This window comes from Heptranchias perlo, chromosome 2 (genome assembly GCF_035084215.1).
Source record: "Heptranchias perlo isolate sHepPer1 chromosome 2, sHepPer1.hap1, whole genome shotgun sequence".
NCBI classification, from domain to species: domain Eukaryota; kingdom Metazoa; phylum Chordata; class Chondrichthyes; order Hexanchiformes; family Hexanchidae; genus Heptranchias; species Heptranchias perlo.
Window position 1 is genome coordinate 84,310,956 of NC_090326.1, and position 22,378 is coordinate 84,333,333.

At 41.4% G+C, this 22,378-nt stretch overlaps 1 protein-coding gene across 4 annotated transcripts in view; it reads right to left on the reverse strand.

Annotated features, from left to right (window-relative positions):
- LOC137334003 (eIF5-mimic protein 1) overlaps positions 1-22,378 on the reverse strand; it is a 111,819-nt gene that overhangs the window by 54,701 nt on the left and 34,740 nt on the right. For all 4 annotated transcript variants that reach the window (XM_067998408.1, XM_067998413.1, XM_067998399.1 and 1 more), the window contains exons 2-3: positions 8,686-8,750; positions 5,320-5,496 (exon numbers count right to left, since the gene is read on the reverse strand). In XM_067998408.1, the coding sequence (XP_067854509.1) occupies positions 5,320-5,496; positions 8,686-8,743 (235 nt within the window). In that variant the 5' untranslated portion in view covers positions 8,744-8,750. The remainder of the gene's footprint in view (positions 1-5,319; positions 5,497-8,685; positions 8,751-22,378) is intronic.

A 22,378-nucleotide genomic window follows, 5' to 3' on the forward strand; every position in this document is an offset into this window, starting at 1 on the left:
ATCAATCTAGTGAACCTTTGTTTCACCCCATCTAAGGCAAGTATATTCTTCCTTAGATAAGGAGACCAAATCTGTACACACTACTCCAGGTGAGGTCTCACCAAAGCCCTGTACAATTGTAGTAAGACTTCCTTACTTTTGTACTCCAACCCCCTTGCATTAAAGGCCAAAATGCCATTTACATGCTAATTGCCTGCTGTACCTGCATGTTAACTTTCTGTGTTTCTTGTACGCTGGCACCCAAATCTCTCTGGACACCAACATTTAATAGTTTCTCACCATTTAAAAAATATTTTGTTTTTCTATTCTTCCTATGAAAGTGAATAACCTCACATTTCCCCACATTATACTCCATCTGCCACCTTCTTGCCCACTCACTTAACTTGTCTATATCCCTTTGCAGACTCTGTGTCCTCCTCACAGCTTACTTTCCCACCTAGCTTTGTACCATCAGCAAACTTGAATACATTACATTCAGTCCCTTCATCTAAGTCATTAATATAGATTGTAAATAGCTGAGGCCCAAGCACCAATTGTTGCAGTAGAGATTGTGGGGACTGAAGGCATGCAACCTCAAAATTGTTGAATGTAGAGTGGAAACTGAGAAAGAAGTAGCATGGAGGAGGTGATGAATACAGTCAAATACCACAAAGGGAGAGCCCTGGGGAATCCCTGAGTTGATGGAAAAACAATGAGTCATTAACTACACCACAGATAGTGATGTGAGAGGAAACTAGATCAGCATAAATATACCTTTGATGGATAACCTATGCCAGTAAGTTGTTTAGAAATGCAAGGTCCAGACCCTGTCAAAAGGCTTTGGAGATTAAGGAGACAAGTTCTAACATAGGTTACATATATGTTTAATAGTTTATAATTCCACATGCAACAAATGGTTAATTTTATTTGCATATTTTATAACTATGAAGACTTTCTATGTCCTATAATAATCAAGAACCTATTCACACATAGTAGATGAGCAGAACATAGAAGTCACGGAAAGGCCATGCTAATTGGAATACGGTATGATAGGAGATATTATTCTGAAGTGTACCACTTACAAGATGCATATATACCAATGCACATACACTATTTGTATGTGCCGTAAATATAAAGCAGGTGAGTTCTTTGCATAGGCCCTGAAATACCTCGTGTACTGCTCTGTCACTGTGCATATGTTTTTGATATACACTCAGTTTCAGGAGTCCAAGGGCCAATTCCCAATGTTCCAGCATAATTTTTCTAACATGACACAGAAAAAAAGATTGGAGCTGCTGGAACAAAGGGTGCCTGGAAATGTCTAACCCAAAAGGAGGTGAGTTAGCCATTAAAACCATTATCCATATCAGTTTGAGACAATGAATTTTTGTTAACACATTCCAGAGAGGAAATTGGGTGTAATCTGTTAGAATGGCTTTAATCGTGTGAGCTCAGTGGGGGTTTCTTCCAGAGAGAAGAGCAGTAGCTAATTTGATTGGTAGCTGAATTGGTCAATTCCCAGGCATGAAAAGCTGTGGAAGGGTCAGAGGTCAAGTCTTCAGCTTGCCGTTTGGCTAAGAAAGAAATGGAAGTTTGCAAAAACTTGAAGTGGAAACAGTCACAGAGGAAAACATTTTTTTCTTTCTAAGGTTACAACTAGTCAGTTTAGTGAATACTGACTTGTAAAAGTGAAGCTAGGTCTATATCAGGGACTATGGTTGGTAATTTGTTTTTTTTTAATGTTACAAAGAACAACAGCGATCAGATTGAATTTCAATGTAAACTGTATTCTGTTGGTTCATATATTACATGTGAAATAAACCACATTCCTAGTTTGCAATGCCTTGAGTCATTAGGATGTTTATCGGTCCACCTTCCAGAAGGCAGAAGAAACGCATGTGGGAACACATGAGAGTTTACAGTATCTAGTCAAGGAGTTTCATTGCTATGACCCACTGGGCCACACATTGTAGGACTAGATTTGGGGTAATTAATGTAAACTCGATCACAGGGGACGTAGGGTCCACTTATGGGAGAGACCTGTGATACTGAACCCAGGGAAATAGTTACTGCAGACAGGGAAACCTGGATTGTAACAGAATAATACCCAGTATGTTGCATGGTATAGTGCTTCCACCCTTATAAAACAGCACATCCTCTGACTTACCACGAGCAGCACCATGGGAGATCTACTAGTGTATAAATAAAAATAGAAAATGCTGGAGATGAACAGAAGATCAGTCAGCAACTGAGAGAAAAACTCAGGTTAATTCTTTAGGTGAGACCTCATCAGAGCTGTGGTCAGGAGAACAGCCTTTTATAAATACAGGCTATTAAATCTACTAAACTGCCTCCTTGTGAAAGTACATGCGTCACTCAGTACAACATGCTCTTTACAAGCTTGTTTGGCATCAAAAATTAAAGTGCATTTTTAACAGTTTAACATTCTCAGTCATTAGCACTAAACAGAAATATGGGAAGGTCTGCTATGCCATTCAAATGCTTAATAATAAACTGTAATTGCTGCTATTCAGTGCTTTGCATATTCAATTGTGGCAAATCAGTGCTATTCAGTCACACCATTGAGATACTTTTAAAGATATTCCCTCAGCATACTGACTGACTGATATTCAAAGCAGGCTTTGAAAATTTAAATTAACATCTTGCAGAGCTGCATGGTTTGCAATTAAAACAATATGTAAGTTTCATTCTCAGCATATGCAGGCTGGGTTGCAGGGAGAATGCCATTTTCCTGAATTTATTTTCAATTTGTGCCGCTGGGCTCCCCGAGAGTCGGTGGCAAAACAGACACGTGTGCAGAGTGGCTGTGACAAACTGCATCATGACATCATCAACTTGTGACAGCATGAAACACAACACTTATATGGGGGCTGGGCCACAATTTGACATCATAACATCATTAAGGGCGTGTACCTACATTGTGGTGCTGCACTTTTATTGAGCATAACTAGACCAGTGGCAGGCACCACGACCCTGGGGAAACTAGGAATTCCTACTTACCCAACCTGTTTAACAAAATCCAGCAGTTTCTCTATCTTATTCACACTTGCTCTGAGGGAAAGTGAAAAATAAGAGAGAGGTCTCAAGATATCCTTCACTCCCCGAGTCATGCAGCTTTAGCTTCATTTAGCTGCTGCCTGCAGAAGACAGGAGCCAATAACGGAAGAATATATATACATAAATATATGATACATTCCAATACATTCCGCAGAGAGCCTATACTCCAGTACAGCATAGGTACAACCATCAGCAAAATGACAGTAGGGACACCGGAGAAACCGCACCATGCCCTTCCCTACCAGTCCGTTCGCAACCTTGGCATCCTATTTGACCTGGAGATGAGCTTCCGACCACATACCTGGTCCATCACCAAGGCCACCTACTGCCATCTCCGTAACATGCCTGTCTCCGCCCCTGCCTCAGCTCATCTGCTGCTGAAACCCTCATCCATGCCTTTGTTATCTCTAGACTTGACTATTCCAATGCTACCCTGGCCGGCCACCCATCTTCCACCCTCCATAAACTTGAGCTCATCTAACTTGCATTCTAACTCGCACCAAGTCCCGTTCACCCATCACCCCTGTGCTCGCTGACCTACATTGGCTCCCGGTCTGGGAACGCCTCGATTTTAAAATTCTCATCCTGGTTTACAAATTCATCCATGGTCTCGCCCCTCCCTATCTCTGTAACCTCCTCCTGGCCTACAACCCTCAGATCTCTGCGCTCCCCCAATTCTGGCCTCTTGTGCATCCCCAATTTTAATCGCTCCACCATTGGCGGCCATACCTTCAGCTGCCTAGGCCCTAAGCTCTGGAATTCCCTCCCTAAACCTCTCCGCCTCTCTACCTCTCTCCTCCTTTAAGACACTCCTTAAAACCTAACTCTTTGACCAAGCTTTTGGTCACCTGTTCTAATATGTAGCTTGTTGTCAAATTTTGTCTGATATTGCTCCTGTGACAGTTTACTATGTTAAAGGCGCTATATAAATGTAAGAGTTATTAGGCAATTGTCATTTTTTTTTTTACAGTAAATTTCAACGATACTATCTGATTCAACCGCTCGTTTCTCTGGCTGAGGATGCTAATAGTGGTAAGTCTTCAAAAGAAATCGTTCTCTCCGCTTCTGGTTTTGCACTCTTGCACCTATACTTGCTATTTCTGCGCTCTCTATCTCCTCCTCCTTCATTGTTTTACCCTTTCCTCCTCTCTATTTTTGTTCAGTCATCTTTACTTTCACCACGCTCTTGTCTTTCACTTGTGTGTTCTCTCTGTTACTTTTCCTGGACTTCCTCTTTGTTCCCTCTTTTTCCTTTTTGCCTTTGTAACAGCTTTGTTCTTTGTTTATTTTATACAATATTGGAGTGGCCATGTGAGGAGAATGGAGCAGCATGGCGATGATGATGGAGCCAGGGAATGGACTTTAAACAGAGTTGAGAGTGGGGCTGTTGAAATAAAACTTGGTGAGCCAGCTCATGCTAAATGTTGGTTAGGACTTTTCCAACCTTGCTGGGAGAGTACGCCCCAGTACAACTGGAAGGTAGTTGGGGCTCAGTGAGGGTAGGCCATTTCTGCATGAGCTGCAGAAAGAGACTTTGGTTTGGGTATCAAAAATTGGCTGGTGAGATATTAGTGCAAAGGTGAGTGATATATCCTGGATTGAGGCAGGAGGGAGAAACAGAGGCTGAGTGTGAGTACAACAACTAAGTATTGTTCCAGACATCTGAGACAAGACAACAAAAGAGACAACAGTTGTAAAAGTTTAGATATTCTCTAGTGAAATATGTAACTTTTAAAAGTCTTAATTTTGTGACAAACCTTGTTTCAAGCCCTGTATATTTTGGCTTGTGACAAGGAAAGATTGTTGATGAAAGGTTTTTGAAAATACATTTTCAATGATTTGATTGGTTCAACTTCTGTTTCCCCCGCCCCCTCATTGGTAGATGCTCGCACATGTTATGTAGGTGTAAATAGACGCTTTTGGTGATGGAGCGGATATGTGGTTGGAAGCTCATCTTAGGGTCAAATAGGACCCTCCTTAAAGTCTATCTCTTTGCCCAAGCTTTTTATCACCCCCTCCCAATATCTCCTCCTTTGCCTTGGCCTCCATTATCTTTCCTGACTCCTCTGAAGCGCTTAGGGACGTTTTTCTACGTTAAAGACACTATATAAATGTAAGTTGTTGTTGTAGTAGTGAGACGCAAAAATTCTCTTTTGCTTCTTGTATTTTGTTAAAATATTTTACTGGTTTTAAGTAAAGCTACATTTTGCTCTTCTCTTCATTAGTTACTGCTCTATTAAAGAAAGTTGGATTCATATTTACCTAGCATGCTCCCAGCTATCAAGATATCAAACAGTGTGTCTGCATAACGACGGTAATCTAGTCTTGAGCCCGTTACATCCAGAAACTTGGCTACTGCCTCGAGGTCACTCCCAGCCTCATTAAGACCTTGAATGATGGTGTCTCTGAAGACTGTTGGTTCGAACTTCTCTTTTTCATCTGCACAAAAGAGACCATCATTTCAGTCACACACACTACTTCCAATCTTCCTGGATAACTCAATATAAAATTTCCTCCATTCTCAAGTCATCATCTTTTAAAGCAACATAGTCACCATATGGTGAAGAAGGTGAATGGAGTAGCTGAACATCATGGGTGTTAGGAGGATATTTTTGTGGTGATGGCATCTTGAAAGAAATTAAGTAATTGTGGAATCAACTGTGTCATAGAGCTTTAATCTATAGGGGACCTAGTCAGCCACTCCTTCCAATTACTCGTCAGCTGAGAAATATCTGAGCCACAGATTAATGTAACTTAGTGGTTTATGCATTAAATTGAAATCCATGTGGATACCCCTAGCCCTTAGTTCAATGGTCTGATTTCTGAATTTTCTTTATCGTGTTTTCATTAGTTATTCTCTGCATATCCTGGGTAAGTCCCAAAGTGCTGATTTTCCACCTGTGGCAATTTTAATAATATGAAAACAGAAAATGCTGTAAACACTCAGCAGGTCAGGCAGCATCTATGGAGAGAGGAAGGTAAGGTTAATGATTCAGCTACCCTCCCTCTACCCTCTTACCCTCGCTTGATCTTTTTATTGAGAACTGCCGGCGTGACATTGGCTGTGTCAGTTTCTCCACTCCGCTCACTCAACAAATCTATCTCCCTCTGAACGTGCAGCACTCTGTTCGCTCAGGTCCAACCCTGGGACCTGAAACATTAACCCTACCTTTCTCTCTTCACAAATGCTGCCTGACCTGCTGAGCATTTCCAGCATTTTCTCTTTTTATTTTAGAGTTCCAGCATCTGCAGTATTTTACTTTTCACAGTTTTAAAGTGACTTACAGCTATGCAAAAAATGCCAGTCTAGGTGTGGTCATATTTAAGGTCTTTTAAAAATTCCAACATTAATATACAGTGTTTTTTTAAAAAAACAACAATGGGAGTAAGAACAATTATCGGGGAGGGGAGAGCAGAGGTATGGCTCTAATTTACTTTAGAAATGTTGCAACTTCTGAATAGTCACATGGTATATTTAATTGAAGTTAGAAGTCATACTTGGAGCAGGGCTTTCTACAACATTAGACTAAAAGGTCCCAGACAGAGGGAGGAACCATAGCACCCGAACTAACTACATTAACCATTATTCTGTCAGAGGAGCAGCACAGGGGAATAGAGCAAAAAGAGGACAAAAGAGTAGAACTTATCCTGGAAGGATGATTTATCACTCCCAAATTTCAGGACCTCAGCCTATCAGAGAAGCTGTGTGTATGTATATTCGGTCTCTCTCTACAATGGCTTCAACAGACACACATGCAATGGTGGAAGCTGATTAAAAGGGTTCATATCAGTGTTTCAAGTCTTGACACTAAAACACTAGGTGATGATGTTTCCTGGCATTAGACAAGATGTAAACAATTTTACAACACCAAGTTATAGTCCAGCAATTTTATTTTAAATTCACAAGCTTTCGGAGGCTTCCTCCTTCGTCAGGTGAACGATGTGAAAATGAAATCCTCAAAATGAAATCGCATTTATAATTCACAGAACAATGCTTGGTGATTACAGACAGTTTTTTCAACTGCCCGTTGCCAAGGCAATCAGTGTGCAGACAGACAGGTGTTACCTGCCAGGTCTCAGAATATACAAATCACCAAAAAAAAACAACAAACAAAAAAAACAGAGATAGAGAGGTAGAAACATAGAAAAGACAGCAACTGACCCGTTATATTAAAAACAGATAACATTTGTTCGCTGGTGGGGTAACGTGTAGCGTGACATGAACCCAAGATCCCGGTTGAGGCCGTCCTCATGGGTGCGGAACTTGGCTATCAATTTCTGCTCGACGATTTTGCGTTGTCGTGTGTCTCAAAGGCCGCCTTGGAGTACGCTTACCCGAAGGTCGGTGGATGAATGTCCATGACTGCTGAAGTGTTCCCCGACTGGGAGGCGCAACAATCGCCAAACAGGAGGGTTCCCTCCCAGTCGGGGAACACTTCAGCAGTCATGGACATTCATCCACCGACCTTCGGGTAAGCGTACTCCAAGGCGGCCTTCGAGACACACGACAACGCAAAATCGTCGAGCAGAAATTGATAGCCAAGTTCCGCACCCATGAAGACGGCCTCAACCGGGATCTTGGGTTCATGTCACGCTACACGTTACCCCACCAGCGAACAAATGTTATCTGTTTTTAATATAACGGGTCAGTTGCTGTCTTTTCTATGTTTCTACCTCTCTATCTCTGTTTTTTTTGTTGGTTGTTTTTTTTTGGTGATTTGTATATTCTGAGACCTGGCAGGTAACACCTGTCTGTCTGCACACTGATTGCCTTGGCAACGAGCAGTTGAAAAAACTGTCTGTAATCACCAAGCATTGTTCTGTGAATTATAAATGCGATTTCATTTCGAGGATTTCATTTTCACATCGTTCACCTGACGAAGGAGGAAGCCTCCGAAAGCTTGTGAATTTAAAATAAAATTGCTGGACTATAACTTGGTGTTGTAAAATTGTTTACAATTGTCAACCCCACCGGCATCTCCACATCATTAGACAAGATAACAGAGCCACTTCTATGACCAGTTATTACTATCAGGAGATACACAAGAGTGCTTAGGGGTGTCCCATTGTCTGGGGGTGGGGGAGGGAGATGTCGCCATTCTGCCTTCACCCACAGTGACATGATGGAAATTGTCAATCCCTGTGTGGGGATCTTGCAGAAGAAAACTTAAGGAGCAACAATGCAAAGCATTACAAATGATGTTCTAGAAGTTAGTTATTTAAACATTGTGTATGGTTTCACAAAACAGCCATACATACGTGTGTCAGAGAATCACGTCTGTTCATCTAGCTCTTCCATTACATATTCCACAGCTATAAACCTATTTAAGTATTTTATTAGGTTATCGACCTGCTAACAACACACAAACTAGTCTCTCCATTTAATTTTACTGCCAAAAGAATAAAATGCCATTTTTCTCAATTACTGGTCTGACCAACCAAGTTCTTCTACTATTTAAAAAAAATCAATCAAATCATTCCACAGATGACTTTAGAAATTCCTTGCCTTGATCTGTATTCTTATTCATAATTACAAAAATTAATCTGCTGATCTGATTGCCAGCAATATAACTCCCTTGATGTATCTATGATAATTTGCAAGTGAAAGAGCTAGGCTGGAAAGCTTACCCCTCTTCCTGGTCTTGAACCGCTGGCCTGTTAGCACTGGCTTCTGCAACTTATTCATAAACGTTCTGTAGGATAAAAAAAAATCACATTTAGACACAGCAAAAATTAATATGAAAATGGCATTCATGTTCATTGGTACTATGCAAGTTGAATTTTTCAAGTCTCCAATTTTAGTTGTGCTGTTTGTGGGAAGGGCGAGGGAAGCTACCAAATGGAAGCCAGGCCTCTGTCCACAGGGAAAGAAACTGAAGGAGTTTTATCCCTGGGCCACTCTTTCATTTACCTCCAAGCAGCCAGTGCAGAACAGCTTTCTCTGCTGCTGGAGCATGGCCTCGGAACAAAACTTTAAAACAAATTCAGCATTAAAGCTTTTTTAAAACTTAAAAAAGGGCAACCGTCTCCCTAAGGCTCACCTATAAATCTTATATTCTAGATTCCTAGGCTGCTTGTTCCATTCCCGACATATTGCATTGATTTATCATTAACGTTTCATCAGAAGATTCCTGCAGATCTGGAACTGCAGATTTCAGAATGTAAGGAATCTTACAACACCAGGTTATAGTCCAACAGTTTTATTTGAAAATCACAAGCTTTCGGAGGCTTTCTCCTTCGTCAGGTGAGTCACCTGACGAAGGAGAAAGCCTCCGAAAGCTTGTGATTTTCAAATAAAACTGTTGGACTATAACCTGGTGTTGTAAGATTCCTTACATTTGTCCACCCCAGTCCATCACTGGCATCTCCACATCATGATTTCAGAATGGGCATTGTTGAAGAACCATTCACTTTGACCAGTAAATTATTGCCCTTAACCTTGTAAATGATCACTATACTTAGTTAAATGCAGTGAATACTCAATCATGAATTTATATGTTTGAGTCCCTCAGAACCCCGTTGTCCTCTGTGTTTGTTTTTGCAACATGTAATTTTCCAACTTTAAATCTGGATTTTTCACTGTAAAGTACTCTTTTTTAAAAAAAATGGACTCTATTGTGACAAAATGAAGCATTTTTCCCTGATTAGATCATTGATTTCGATGTTTTATTACTAGGAACAGCAAGAGGGCTTAAAAACCTAGGCTCACAAAGAAAATATCTAGCCCTTTCAAAATCATTTTAGCTCAAAACCCGAACAGGTCACCTGATAGGTATCAGTGGGTTATAACTCTCCACCACTTTGTGTTGTCAGAATGCTTGGAAGCCATCCAGTCTTTGATTAGCTGCAATTTCCTCCAGTTAAACATTGGTAAGACTGACGCTATCACCTTCAGCCCCTGCCACAAATTCCATACACTTGCCATAGATTCTATCCCCCTTCACAGCCACAGTCTCAAGCTCAACTAGACTGCTTGCAACCTCAGCATTCTATCTGACCCTGAGCTGAGTTTCTGACCCCATATCTTCTACATCACTTGGACCACCTACTTCCATCTCCGTAGCGTCGCCCATCTCAGCCCCACCCCAGCAACCCTCATCCATGCTTTTGGCACCTCCAGACTTCACTATTCCAATGCTCTCCTGGCTGACCTCCAATCCCTCACCTTCCATAAAAATCAGCTCATCCAAAACCCTGCTGCCCATATCCTATCCTGCATCAAGTCTCATTCATCATCACCCGTGCTCACTGATCTACATTTGCTCCTGGTCTCCCGACACCTCAAATTTAAAATTCTCATCCTTATGTTTAAATCCCTTTGTGGCTATGCCCCTTCCTATCTTTGTAACCGCCTCCAGTCCACACCCTCCTTGAACTCTCTATTCCTCTAACTCCGTCCTCTTGTGCATCTCCACCCTCTTCTTTGTCCCATCATTGGCAACTGTGCCTTCAGCTACTGAGGTCCCATGTGCTGTCTGGAATTCCCTCCCTAAATCCCCCATCTCTCCATCTCCTTGTCCTTTCCTATTCCTTGAAACCCATCTCTTCTACGAAACTTTTGATCACCCCTCCCGATATCTCCTTCATTAGTTCAATGTCATTTTTTTCCTTACGCCTCTGAAGCACCTTGGGATATTTTTTTCTACATTAAAAGATGCTATATAAATCAAACAGTTATTGATTAGCAATTGCATAGGTTGTTCCTGCCAGATAATAGAGAATTTAATATGTTAATTGTTAAATGGCCACGGTTTTCGCTGCAAAGCTTCTGAACCATAAAGGGTTCCAGGCTTGTTCCACAACCATCGCCTGTGTTTGAATACAGTAGAATTGCATTCAATCCATATATTTAAAAGTACTTCACTTTATCAAATGTTTTTCCTCTGGCGTGTCTTCAAAATATCTTGAAAGAGTTCAGCCAGGTTATCTGGCATAGATCAAAGAACCAAGTCAGCTTAAAATAGTCATTTTGATCGATAGCTGTCTCACAGATCCGTGAGAAATAGCAGAGTTAATGGGTTGGATTTTGCTCTGAGGGGCAAACCAACCTGTGCCCGCCCATAGACTTTTCATGGGCTTTTGCACAGCAAGTACCTCTCAGCGGGCCCTCAATCCAGCATGGCACTCTCTTCAGGGCATCTGGGGCCTGTGTGAATGGGGCAAGCAACTGCCTGTCCCCATAGCCAATCGAATTGAATTATGTTAATAAGCCACACAAAGTCATAACTAAAAAGGCGAGATTTCCTTCCCACAAAGCTTACAGAGGAGCTGTTAGGCTCACCGTTATTTATAAAGCTAAATCAGGCCCATTGTTTGGCTGTGTTCCTTTGATAGGCAACTTTGTGGTCAGGGTTTCCAATTGTGGACATTTCTGGAATTATCTGAGCCCAGCTAGTCTGTCTACAGCCAGCAGGGAGTCTGAACTAGTTTGAGTCCATAATAGTGCTTCATCGCATAAGTAAGCAAACATTTTCAGGTGTCTGATTGTATTGAAATATAGCTATGGGGAAGTGTCTGTTGTTTTGCTCGATCATGAAGGATAGCAAAATTTGTAAATTACTATCACATCTTTCTCTAGTTTCTCTCCTATCTCCCCTCTTGTCCTCTCCGAGCTCATCTTGACCATGAAAGCCACCTCCTGCTCCCTCCACTCTATTCCCACCAAACTGCTGACCACCCAACTTCACTTCCTGGCCCTCACATCAGCTGATAGTGTTAACAGTTCCATCTCCTTAAGTACTGTCCCCCTCCCCCTCTCCTCAAAAAACCCACCATGACCCTCTGTCCTTGCAAACTACCACACCATCGCCTGCCTCACTTTCCTCCCCAAAGTCTGTGAACATGTTGTCGCCTCTCAAATCCGTGCCAATCTTTCCTGCAACTCCATGTTTGAACCTCTCCAATCAGGTTATTTACCCTGCCACAGCACTGAAACAGCCCTTATCAAAGTCACAAATTACATCGTATGTGACTGTGACCGTGGTAAACTATCCCTCCTCATCCTTCTCGTCCTGTCTGCAGCCTTTGACAGGTTGACCACACCATCCTCCTCCATCGCCTCTCCTCTGTCATTCAGCTGGGTGGGACTGCGCTCGCCTGGTTCCATTCCTATCTATCCAGTCGTAGCCAGAGAATCACCTGCAATGACTTCTCTTCCACCCCCAAGCCATTACCTCTGGAGTCCTCCAAGAATCTATCCTTGGCCCCCTCCTATTTCTCATCTACATGCCGCCCCTCGGCGACATCATCTGAAAACATGACATCAGGTTCCACATGTACGCCAACGACACCCAGCTCTACCTCGACCCCTCCACTGTCTCTCATTTGTCACAGTGCTTGTCCGACATCCAGTATTGGATGAGCAAAAATTTCCTCCAACTAAATATTGGGAAGACTGAAGCCATTGTCTTTGGTTCCCACCACAAACTTTGTTCCCTAGCCACCGACTCCACCCCTCTGACCACTGTCTGAGGCTGAACCAGACCATTTGCAACCATGGCGTCCTATTCGACATTGAGATGAGCTTCTGACCACATATCCGCTCCATAACCAAAACCACCTACTTCCACCTCCGTAACATCGCCCGTATCCGCCCTTGCCTCAGCTCATCTGCTGCTGAAACCTTCATCCATGCCTTTGTCACCCCTAGACTTGACTAATCCAATGCTCTCCTGGCCGACCTCCAATCTTCCACCCTCTGTAAACTTGAGCTCATCCAAAACTCTGCTGCCTGCATCCTAACTCGCACCATGTCCCGTTCACTCATCACCCATGCTCGCTGACCTACAATGGCTCCTCATTCGCAAATGCCTCGATTTTAAAATTCTCATCCTTGTTTTCAAATCCCTCCATGGCGTCGCCCCTCCTTATCGCTGGCCTCCTTCAGCCCTACAACCCTGAGATCTCTGCACTCCTCCAGTTCTTGCCTCTTGCACATCCCCGATGTTAATCATTCCTAGCATTTTTTTTTCCTGCCTTTAGGACAGTACCTGTTCTGACTCAACTCGGCTCTCTGTTTATTGTTGGCTAGAAATTGTTCATCAGCATTAAGAAAAAAATAATTTTGAGAGTCAAACATTTTCAAGCAAGGTAAAGCATATATCTGAGTCATCCCGCCCTGAGAGAGGATTTAACCTCATCCAAGGATCAACATTCTCTCAAGAGTTCAGCTGATATAATCGATGTAAAAGTCATATACTCTTCCTGATCTAGCATTCCTCAAAATAGCTTCTCTTTTGGTACCAAACATAAATGCTCCTATTTAAGCCTCATTTCTTCTGAGCTCATGTTGCTTCAGTATAGTGTTGTTAAGCCCAAAATGGTAGCTATTTGAGATGGGAATTCTTAATTCCCTTCAGGACAGTGCACTCTCTGGACCTTCGACTTCACTTTGGTGGGGTCAATGCCAAAGATCATTGGCAAGCGTATCCTAATACTTACACTGCGATGTGTGGCCTGCAAATTTTCAGGCTCTTATTGTTTACAGAAAATATATTTATATTCCTTAGTACAAATGTCACCTTGTGTCTTAGTTCAGTGCATTACTTTTTCAATTTGTTTTCTCAAATTATGTAAAAAATTGTTTTGAACATAAGTTTCACACAAAAGCAATTAACTTCAGAAAAACACCCAATGAGAACACCTGTTGTCTGTCTTTTTATATTCGAGAATTCCAAATTACTTAGAAAGTTGCTATTGCTAATGGAGGCACTAATTATTTTCCAAATTCTCTCACTAGAGAGGCAATTCCCTCTGCAATTTCCATACTTCAATATCTACATGGAAAAAACATAAAATATGAACTTTTGAATGTTTTATGCGCTCATTTTTGACACAAAAATGTATATTGCTGTATATTATGGCTTTTAATAAAGTTGAGAGATATAAACTGAGTACAAAGGAACATATAATTATATAAACATATAATACACAACTTTCATAGAAAAATGGACTAAATCTGGACATTCAATACCAAAACACCAATAAAAATGCTAGAATACAAGTAAATAAAAATGCAATTTCAGTTATACAATGATCATAACTCAGTAGCCCTGGTTAAATTACAGTGCCCTGATTATTACATGTTCCTTTAATATTACATATTTGTTATAGGACATAACATATCTGTTGTTATAAAACAGGTCATCTTCCTCACCATGTCTAATACCATTGGAGTTTTGTACCTAATTTATTGAAAGAAACCCAATGTACTGCTATACATGAACTAGTAGGACATGAATTTCTGCTCAAAATTCTACACTCAGTAAATTTTTCATCTTGGCTTAGCCTTCAGTGGAAAGAGCTGAGTAGAGCCAAGATTATTTCCCACATGGAGTGAAAGCAGAAATGTAAAAGAGTCACACACAGGTAGACATATGAATCAGGTTTTAAACAAATTCTTTACCACAGACACTTCAGTTTCCTTTCTGTACTCTGATTTCAGCTGCTTTGCTCAAGCAGGGGCAGAGAAAAACTAACAACAAAAAATACAAACTTCGGCCATGTTAGTTTTCCTCCACTTCCTCCAGAGCTGCTCTCCTGCACTTCGTAGGGCGAAAGGCAGCCCTGCAAGAGGCATATGGGCAGGGTTCAATGTCAGTCAACTAGGGAATGGTGTGAAAGTAGGAGAAACTCGAGTCCATTTAGATATTTAATTTTAAGGAATTAAGGAAAAGTAAAATGTGAAAAATAAAGCAAGCATAGATTAAGTCACTCATTGTCCATTCTTATCTCATGCATTTAATCATAGGTTTCTACTTCATTTTACTTCTCGTGCCACAAATTTTCTCATTTCACATCGCCCAGCTAACAAACTAAGTGCATGTGCAGTCTCAATTAAAAGGTCTTCCAGTACAATATAAAAATCAAAGAGTAATTTTGTGTAGAATACAACAATAATGCTACTGTCCTTATCACCTCAACATCTGCAATAAATGTTACTAAGCAACATGTAAAGAAAATTTATATGTAGCTGATGCCAGTTTTTATAAAGCGCATTTTAGAGTTTGAAAAGTTTGAGGTTGACTACTTCCAGTTTGCTTTTGAAGAATCTCTGTAGTAACACTGTTCACAACTCAAATACTGCTTCCACACTACTTTATTTTTATCCTTAGCAGATCAAACAAATCATTTGGAGTCTCAAGAGGCAATTGATATAGTCTACATGGATTTTAGCAAGGCTTTCGACAAGATCCCACATGGCAGATTGGTCAAAAAAGTAAAGGGCCTTGGGATCCAAGGGAATGCGGCAAATTGGATCCAAAATTGGCTCAGTGGCAGGAAGCAAAGGGTAATGGTCGATTGGTGTTTTTGCGAATGGAAGGCTGTGGGGTGCCGCAGGGCTCAGTACTAGTTCCTTTGCTTTTTGTGGTATACATTAACGATTTGAACTTAAACGTAGGGGGCATGATTAAGAAATTTGCAGATGACACAAAGATAGGCCTTGTGGTTGATAGTGAGGAGGAAAGCTGTAGACTGCAGGAAGATATCAATGGACTGGTCAGATGGGCAGAAAAGTGGCAAATGGAGTTCAATCCAGAGAAGTGTGAGGTGATGCATTTGGGGAGAGCAAACAAGGCAAGGGAATACACAATAAATGGGAGGATACTGAGAAGTGTAGAGGAAGGGGCCTAGATAGAGTAGATAGGAAGGACCTATTTCCCTTAGGAGGGGTCAATAACCAGGGGGCATAGATTTAAAATGATTGGTAGAAGGATTAGAGCGGAAATGAGGAAAATATTTTTCACCCAGGGGGTGGTGGGGGTCTGGAACTCACTGCCTGAGAGGGTGGTAGAGGCAGAAACCCTCAACTCATTTAAAAAATACCTGGATGAGCACCTGAAGTGCCGTGACCTGCAGGGCTACGGACCAAATGCGGTAAAGAGGGGTTAGGCTGAGTGGCTCGTTTCTCAGCCGGCGCGGACACGATGGGATGAGTGGCCTCCTTCTGCGCTGTAAATTTTCTATAATTTCTATGAATTGAAATTAAAGTTAAAAAGACAGTCGCCCAAAGTATATATATTTTTTTTAAGGGATTTTTTGATATTGGAGCATTCACAGAAGTGCAAAGGAAAAATGCTAAAACTGGAAAAATTAAGGTCACACATTAAATTCCTTTTTAATACCATTATATTAATTATATATTTGGTAACTCCACTAAAACCAATGAATGACACTGCACATAATATTCTTTTTGGCACTGCAAGAAGAAACGTGTTCCTGTTGGCATTACTCCAACAATAAATTTATCATCAGGGCTCAATCACGGTAGGCCTCAAAAGGACATGCAATTATTATATACAGCAACATTCCCTCTCATTTTAGTACCGCTTCCCATGGGTGTGTTTGGTTTCCTTGTGACTCAACCAGACACTTCCCTAGGCACTGATACACGATCTACTCTCTCACCCCCATATGCACATGCATAGCCTGTGCTTTTTTTTACACCACATTGTCACCAAAGCCAACAGACCCCCATCATCCATAGTAAGAGTTAGAATTGTTATAAATGAATATAAAATTGCAATGGCTAGAAATGTAAATATCTGCAGACACATCGCAATAGTAAATTCAAAAGGTCAATGTTTGAATTGGGATTTAATACATTTTTTAATTTATTAATGTAAGATTAAAACACTGAGCTAAAACCAGCATGCCCATTTATTACCATAACTCTATCTAGTGAGAGAAATCCATTTACAGCTGGTCTGATAATTTTTTTTAAAAAGGAAATTGTTAAGCTTGTACCTACACATTCAGGATGCTCAGCACCCCATACCAACTGAATTGTTGAATTTTAAAAGAAACTTAATACTTTGATTAACATTTGCTTAAAATCTGATGAAGCATTAACTGTCCAGACACTACATACTATACTAGCATACACACTTCACTGAATTTGACACAAGGGTCTTAGTTTAAAAATAAATGTAGTCTAAACACATGCATTGTCTGTTGGGTTTAAAAAAAAGTACAAAGTAACTTTGTGTTCTCATTGATATTATTCCAGTTAATAGATAAAGGCGATCTTAGCTAAATTGTATAACATTGACAATAATTGTATGCAAAGAATACAATGTTTCACCAGTCAGACATGTTGTGCAGCACTCACATTACAGTAAATGTTTAGCTATATAAGGTAACTACAAACACTTGAATCAATGTTTTTTGGTAACTTGGTGTTCATAACTAGCTAGCAGCTTTTCAAGCTTAGCTGAGGGTTGGGTTTGTACAATGTAAATTGCCTCCATTTTCAGAACACAACACTTCCAACTCATTTCTACATCAAGCAGAGCCTGAAGATATTCTGTTCCTGCCCTAATGAATTCATTCAGGCATTTGTTGGCTGCAGATTTAACAATGCTGGTCGACACTGCATTTTTTATACTTGGTATATACTGAATACTTACAACTCTCGGAAAGAAAAAGAAAATCAGATAGTCACCCACAAGGCCAGGCTGTTGATACTTATCCAAAATGCTAGTTATGAACACCAAGTAAAGATTAGTGAACTGAATTTGGATGTGCAGTACACCTAATTTCTCAGGATACATCAGTACTGTTCAGTCAGCTGGCTTCTAGAAGTTTCTGTTGCACTGTTTTTCAAAAATTATTTGAAGAAATTCTAGAGGACAAATTTGAAGAGCTTTATTCTGGTAAAGTTTATACTGACAATTTTAAACAGAGACTCTTTTTTTTTAGAAAAAAGGAGAGGCTTTGTGTACATGCATGTGAAGAAGACGGACTACTGACTGCACACCTGTTGTAGCTTTCGTTCGGTGTTCTATTAACTTCAGAAAACGCATTACGTTTTGAAGGAAAGACTTTCCTCAATGTAATTTGAGCTCATTTGTCAAAAAAAAGTTGAATTTTGATGCAAACAGCCTCTATTCATCATCCGGGCCTTGTTGACAGCAATTCGAATGTTTACATTTTCTAACTAGCAGCTGATAAACAGAAGCAGAGTCTCTCCTCATTTTAATTACAGCTTTTTTTCAAAAAAACCCAAATGACTTGAATTTTGAAACCTGTACTCTTGAGGGGATAGATGGGTACCCCCCCCCCACCCCCCACCCGGATGCAACTGCAAAGCACCAAATTCAATTTTGACAGGGATCCCTTAGAGAATCACAAGCCACTGCTGCCAGACATGGAATAAGAACATAAGAACATAAGAAATTGGAGCAGGAGTAGGCCAATCGGCCCCTCGAGCCTGCTCCGCAATTCAATAAGATCATGGCTGATCTGATCCCAACCACAAATCTAAAGAACACAAGAAGTCGGAGCAGGACCCGGCCACATAGCCCCTGGGCCCTCTCCGCCACCCACAGGGCATTGACCGATCCGAACTCAGCTTCATGTCCAATTTCCTGCCCGCTCCCCGTAACCCCTAATTCCCTTTACTTCTAGGAAACTGTCTATTTCTGTTTTAAATTTATCTAATGATGTAGCTTCCACAGCTTCCTGGGGCAGCAAATTCCACAGACCTACCACCCTCTGAGTGAAGAAGTTTCTCCTCATCTCAGTTTTGAAAGAGCAGCCCCTTATTCTAAGATTATGCCCCCTAGTTCTAGTTTCACCCATCTTTGGGAACATCCTTACTGCATCTACCCGATCAAGACCCTTCACAATCTTATATGTTTCAATAAGATCGCCTCTCATTCTTCTGAACTCCAATGAGTAGAGTCCCAATCTACTCAACCTCTCCTCATATGTCCGCCCCCTCATCCCCGGGATTAACCGAGTGAACCTTCTTTGTACTGCCTCGAGAGCAAGTATGTCTTTTCTTAAGTATGGAGACCAAAACTGTATGCAGTATTCCAGGTGCGGTCTCACCAATACCTTATATAACTGCAGCAATACCTCCTTGTTTTTATATTCTATCCCCCTAGCAATAAAAGCCAACATTCCGTTGGCTTTCTTGATCACCTGCTGCACCTGCATACCAACTTTTTGATTTTCTTGCACTAGGACCCCCAGATCCCTTTGTACTGCAGTACTTTCCAGTCTCTCGCCATTAAGAAAATAACTTGCTCTCTGATTTTTCCTGCCAAAGTGCATAACCTCACATTTTCCAATATTATATTGCATCTGCCAAATCTCCGCCCACTCACCCAGCCTGTCTATATCCCCTTGCAGGTTTTTTATGTCCTCCTCACTCTCTACTTTCCCTCCCATCTTTGTATCATCTGCAAATTTTGATATGTTGCACTCGGTCCCCTCCTCCAAATCGTTAATATAGATTGTAAAGAGTTGGGGACCCAGCACCGACCCCTGTGGAACACCACTGGTTACTGGTTGCCAGTCCGAAAATGAACCATTTATCCCAACTCTCTGCTTCCTGTTCGATAACCAATCCTCCACCCATGCCAGAATATTACCCCCAATCCCGTGATTTTTTATCTTAAGTAATAATCTTTTATGTGGCACCTTGTCGAATGCCTTCTGGAAGTCTAAATACACTATGTCCACTGGTTCCCCTTTATCCACCTTATACGTTATATCCTCGAAGAACTCAAGCAAATTTGTCAGACATGACTTCCCCTTCATAAAGCCATGCTGACTTTGTCCTATTAAATTATGCTTATCTAAATGTTCCGTTACTGTCTCCTTAATAATAGACTCCAAAATTTTACCCACCACAGATGTTAAGCTAACTGGCCTATAATTTCCAGCCTTCTGCCTACTACCCTTTTTAAATAACGGTGTTACATTAGCAGTTTTCCAATCTGCCGGGACCTCTCCTGAGTCCAGGGAATTTTGGAAAACTATCACCAAAGCATCTACAATCCCTACTGCCACTTCCCTCAAGACCCTAGGATGGAAGCCATCAGGTCCAGGGGATTTATCCGCCTTGAGTCCCATTATTTTACTGAGTACCATCTCCTGAGTGATTTTAATCGTATTTAGCTCCTCCCCCCCGAGAGTCCCCTGTTTGTCCAGTGTTGGGATATTCTTAGTGTCCTCTACTGTAAAGACTGAAACAAAATATTTGTTCAGCATTTTTGCCATCTCCATGTTTCCCACCATTAATTTCCCGGTCTCATCCTCTAAGGGACCTATGTTTGCCTTAGCCACCCTTTTTCTTTTTATATAACTATAGAAACTCTTGCTATCTGTTTTTATATTTTTTGCTAATTTCTTTTCATAATCTAACTTCCCTTTCTTAATCAATCCTTTAGTTACTTTTTGCTGTCTTTTGAAGAATTCCCAATCTTCTATCCTCCCACTAAGTTTGGCTACCTTATATGTCCTTGTTTTTAGTCGGATACGATCCTTGATTTCTTTACATAGCCACGGATGGCTGTCATTTCTTTTACACCCTTTTTTCCTCAGTGGAATATATTTATTTTGAAAGTTGTAAAATAACTCCCTAAATGAACACCACTGCTCATGTACCGTCTTACCCTTTAATCTATTTTCCCAGTCCACTTTAATCAATTCCGCTCTCATACCATCATAGTCTCCTTTATTCAAGCTCAGTACGCTTGTTTGAGAATCAACCTTCTCACCCTCTAATTGGATATGGAATTCAACCATGTTGTGGTCGCTCGTTCCAAGGGGATCCTTAACTAGGACATTATTAATTAATCCTGACTCATTACACAGGACCAGGTCCAAGGTTGCCTGCCCCCTTGTAGGATCAGTTACATACTGCTCAAGAAATCCATCCCTGATGCACTCAATGAACTCGTCCTCAAGGCTGCTCTGCCCAATTTGATTTGTCCAGTTAATATGATAATTAAAATCCCCCATAATTATGGCTGTTCCCTTATTACATGCCCCGACTATTTCCTGATTAATACTTCTTCCAGCAGAGTTGCAACTATTAGGAGGCCTATATACTACGCCCACTAATGTTTTTTTTCCCTTATTATTCCTTATCTCCACCCAAACTGTTTCATTATCTTGATGCTTTGTCCCAATATCATTTCTCTGTATTACAGTGATTCCTTCCTTTATTAACATAGCCACCCCACCTCCCCTTCCTTCCTGCCTGTCCTTCCTGATTGTTAAATACCGTGGCATATTTAATTCCCAGTTGTTGTCACCCTGCAGCCATGTTTCTGTAATGGCCACAAGATCATACCCATACGTAGTTATTTGTGCCGTTAACTCGTCCATTTTATTACGAATGCTACGTGCATTCAGATAAAGAACTTTCAAATCTGTTTTGTGACGCTTAGTTCCTGCTTTTTCCTTTTTTAACACTTTACCTATTACTCCATACCTTCTGTCCCTTCCTGTTACGCTTTCCTCTCTCTCCCTGCTCAGGTTACCAACCCCCTGCCTCTTTAGTTTAAACCCTCCCCAACAGCACTAGCAAACACTCCTCCTCGGACAGCGGTCCCGGCCCTGCCCAGGTGCAGACCATCCGGTTTGTACTGGTCCCACCTCCCCCAGAACCGTTTCCAGTGTCCCAGGAATTTGAATCCCTCCCCCTTGCACCATTCCTCTAGCCACGTATTCATTTGAAATATCCTCCTATTTCTACTCTGACTAGCACGTGGCACTGGCAGCAATCCTGAGATTACTACCTTTGAGGTCCTATTTTTTAATTTACCTCCTAACTCCCTATATTCTGCTTTTAGGACCTCATCCCCTTTTTTACCTATATCGTTGGTGCCTATGTGCACCACGACAGCTGGCTGTTCGCCCTCCCCCACCCAGCACTGTCCCACCCAGCACTGTCTTGGCAAGTCTACTCCATCACATCATTCCTCATACCCACTTGAGTTTCAGCAGCACCCATCCTTCACTTTCTACGCACTTTCTCATCTCCCCATTTATGCACCCCCCCCCCCAATGCCACTCATTCCAATCCTTATCGTAGCATAGTAGGTACAGAACAGGAAGAGGCCATTCAACAAAGAACTCTCAGTCAAACGTTTGCCTGAGAGAACTGAGACCAACTGCTATACCTGAGCTTTTATTGAGATGTGTCAATTATAGATTTAAAAGGCCAATTCAACTTCGCCTCCGTTTTACTGGCGAGATTCAGAAGCCATGGGAAACCCACGCAGGAAAAGTAAAATTCGTTTCTGTTTCAGAATCAATTAAAAATACCTACTTCAAGTATCTCAAGTAGGTAAATTGCCCCGTTAACGATCCGCCCGCCAGCATTAATTGGGGACATGACTTCCAGGTTTTGGCTGCACGTGCGCATCCAAACACACCCACGTTAAACCCAGAAGTGGGCGCATTGGAGCCAGGCTACGGTCACGATTTAAAAAGCTGCAATTTTGACCACCCTCCTGCCCATTCTTGGGGGTTAAAATTTCCCCCCAAGAATTCAACTTTGAGCCAAACCTCACATTCAACC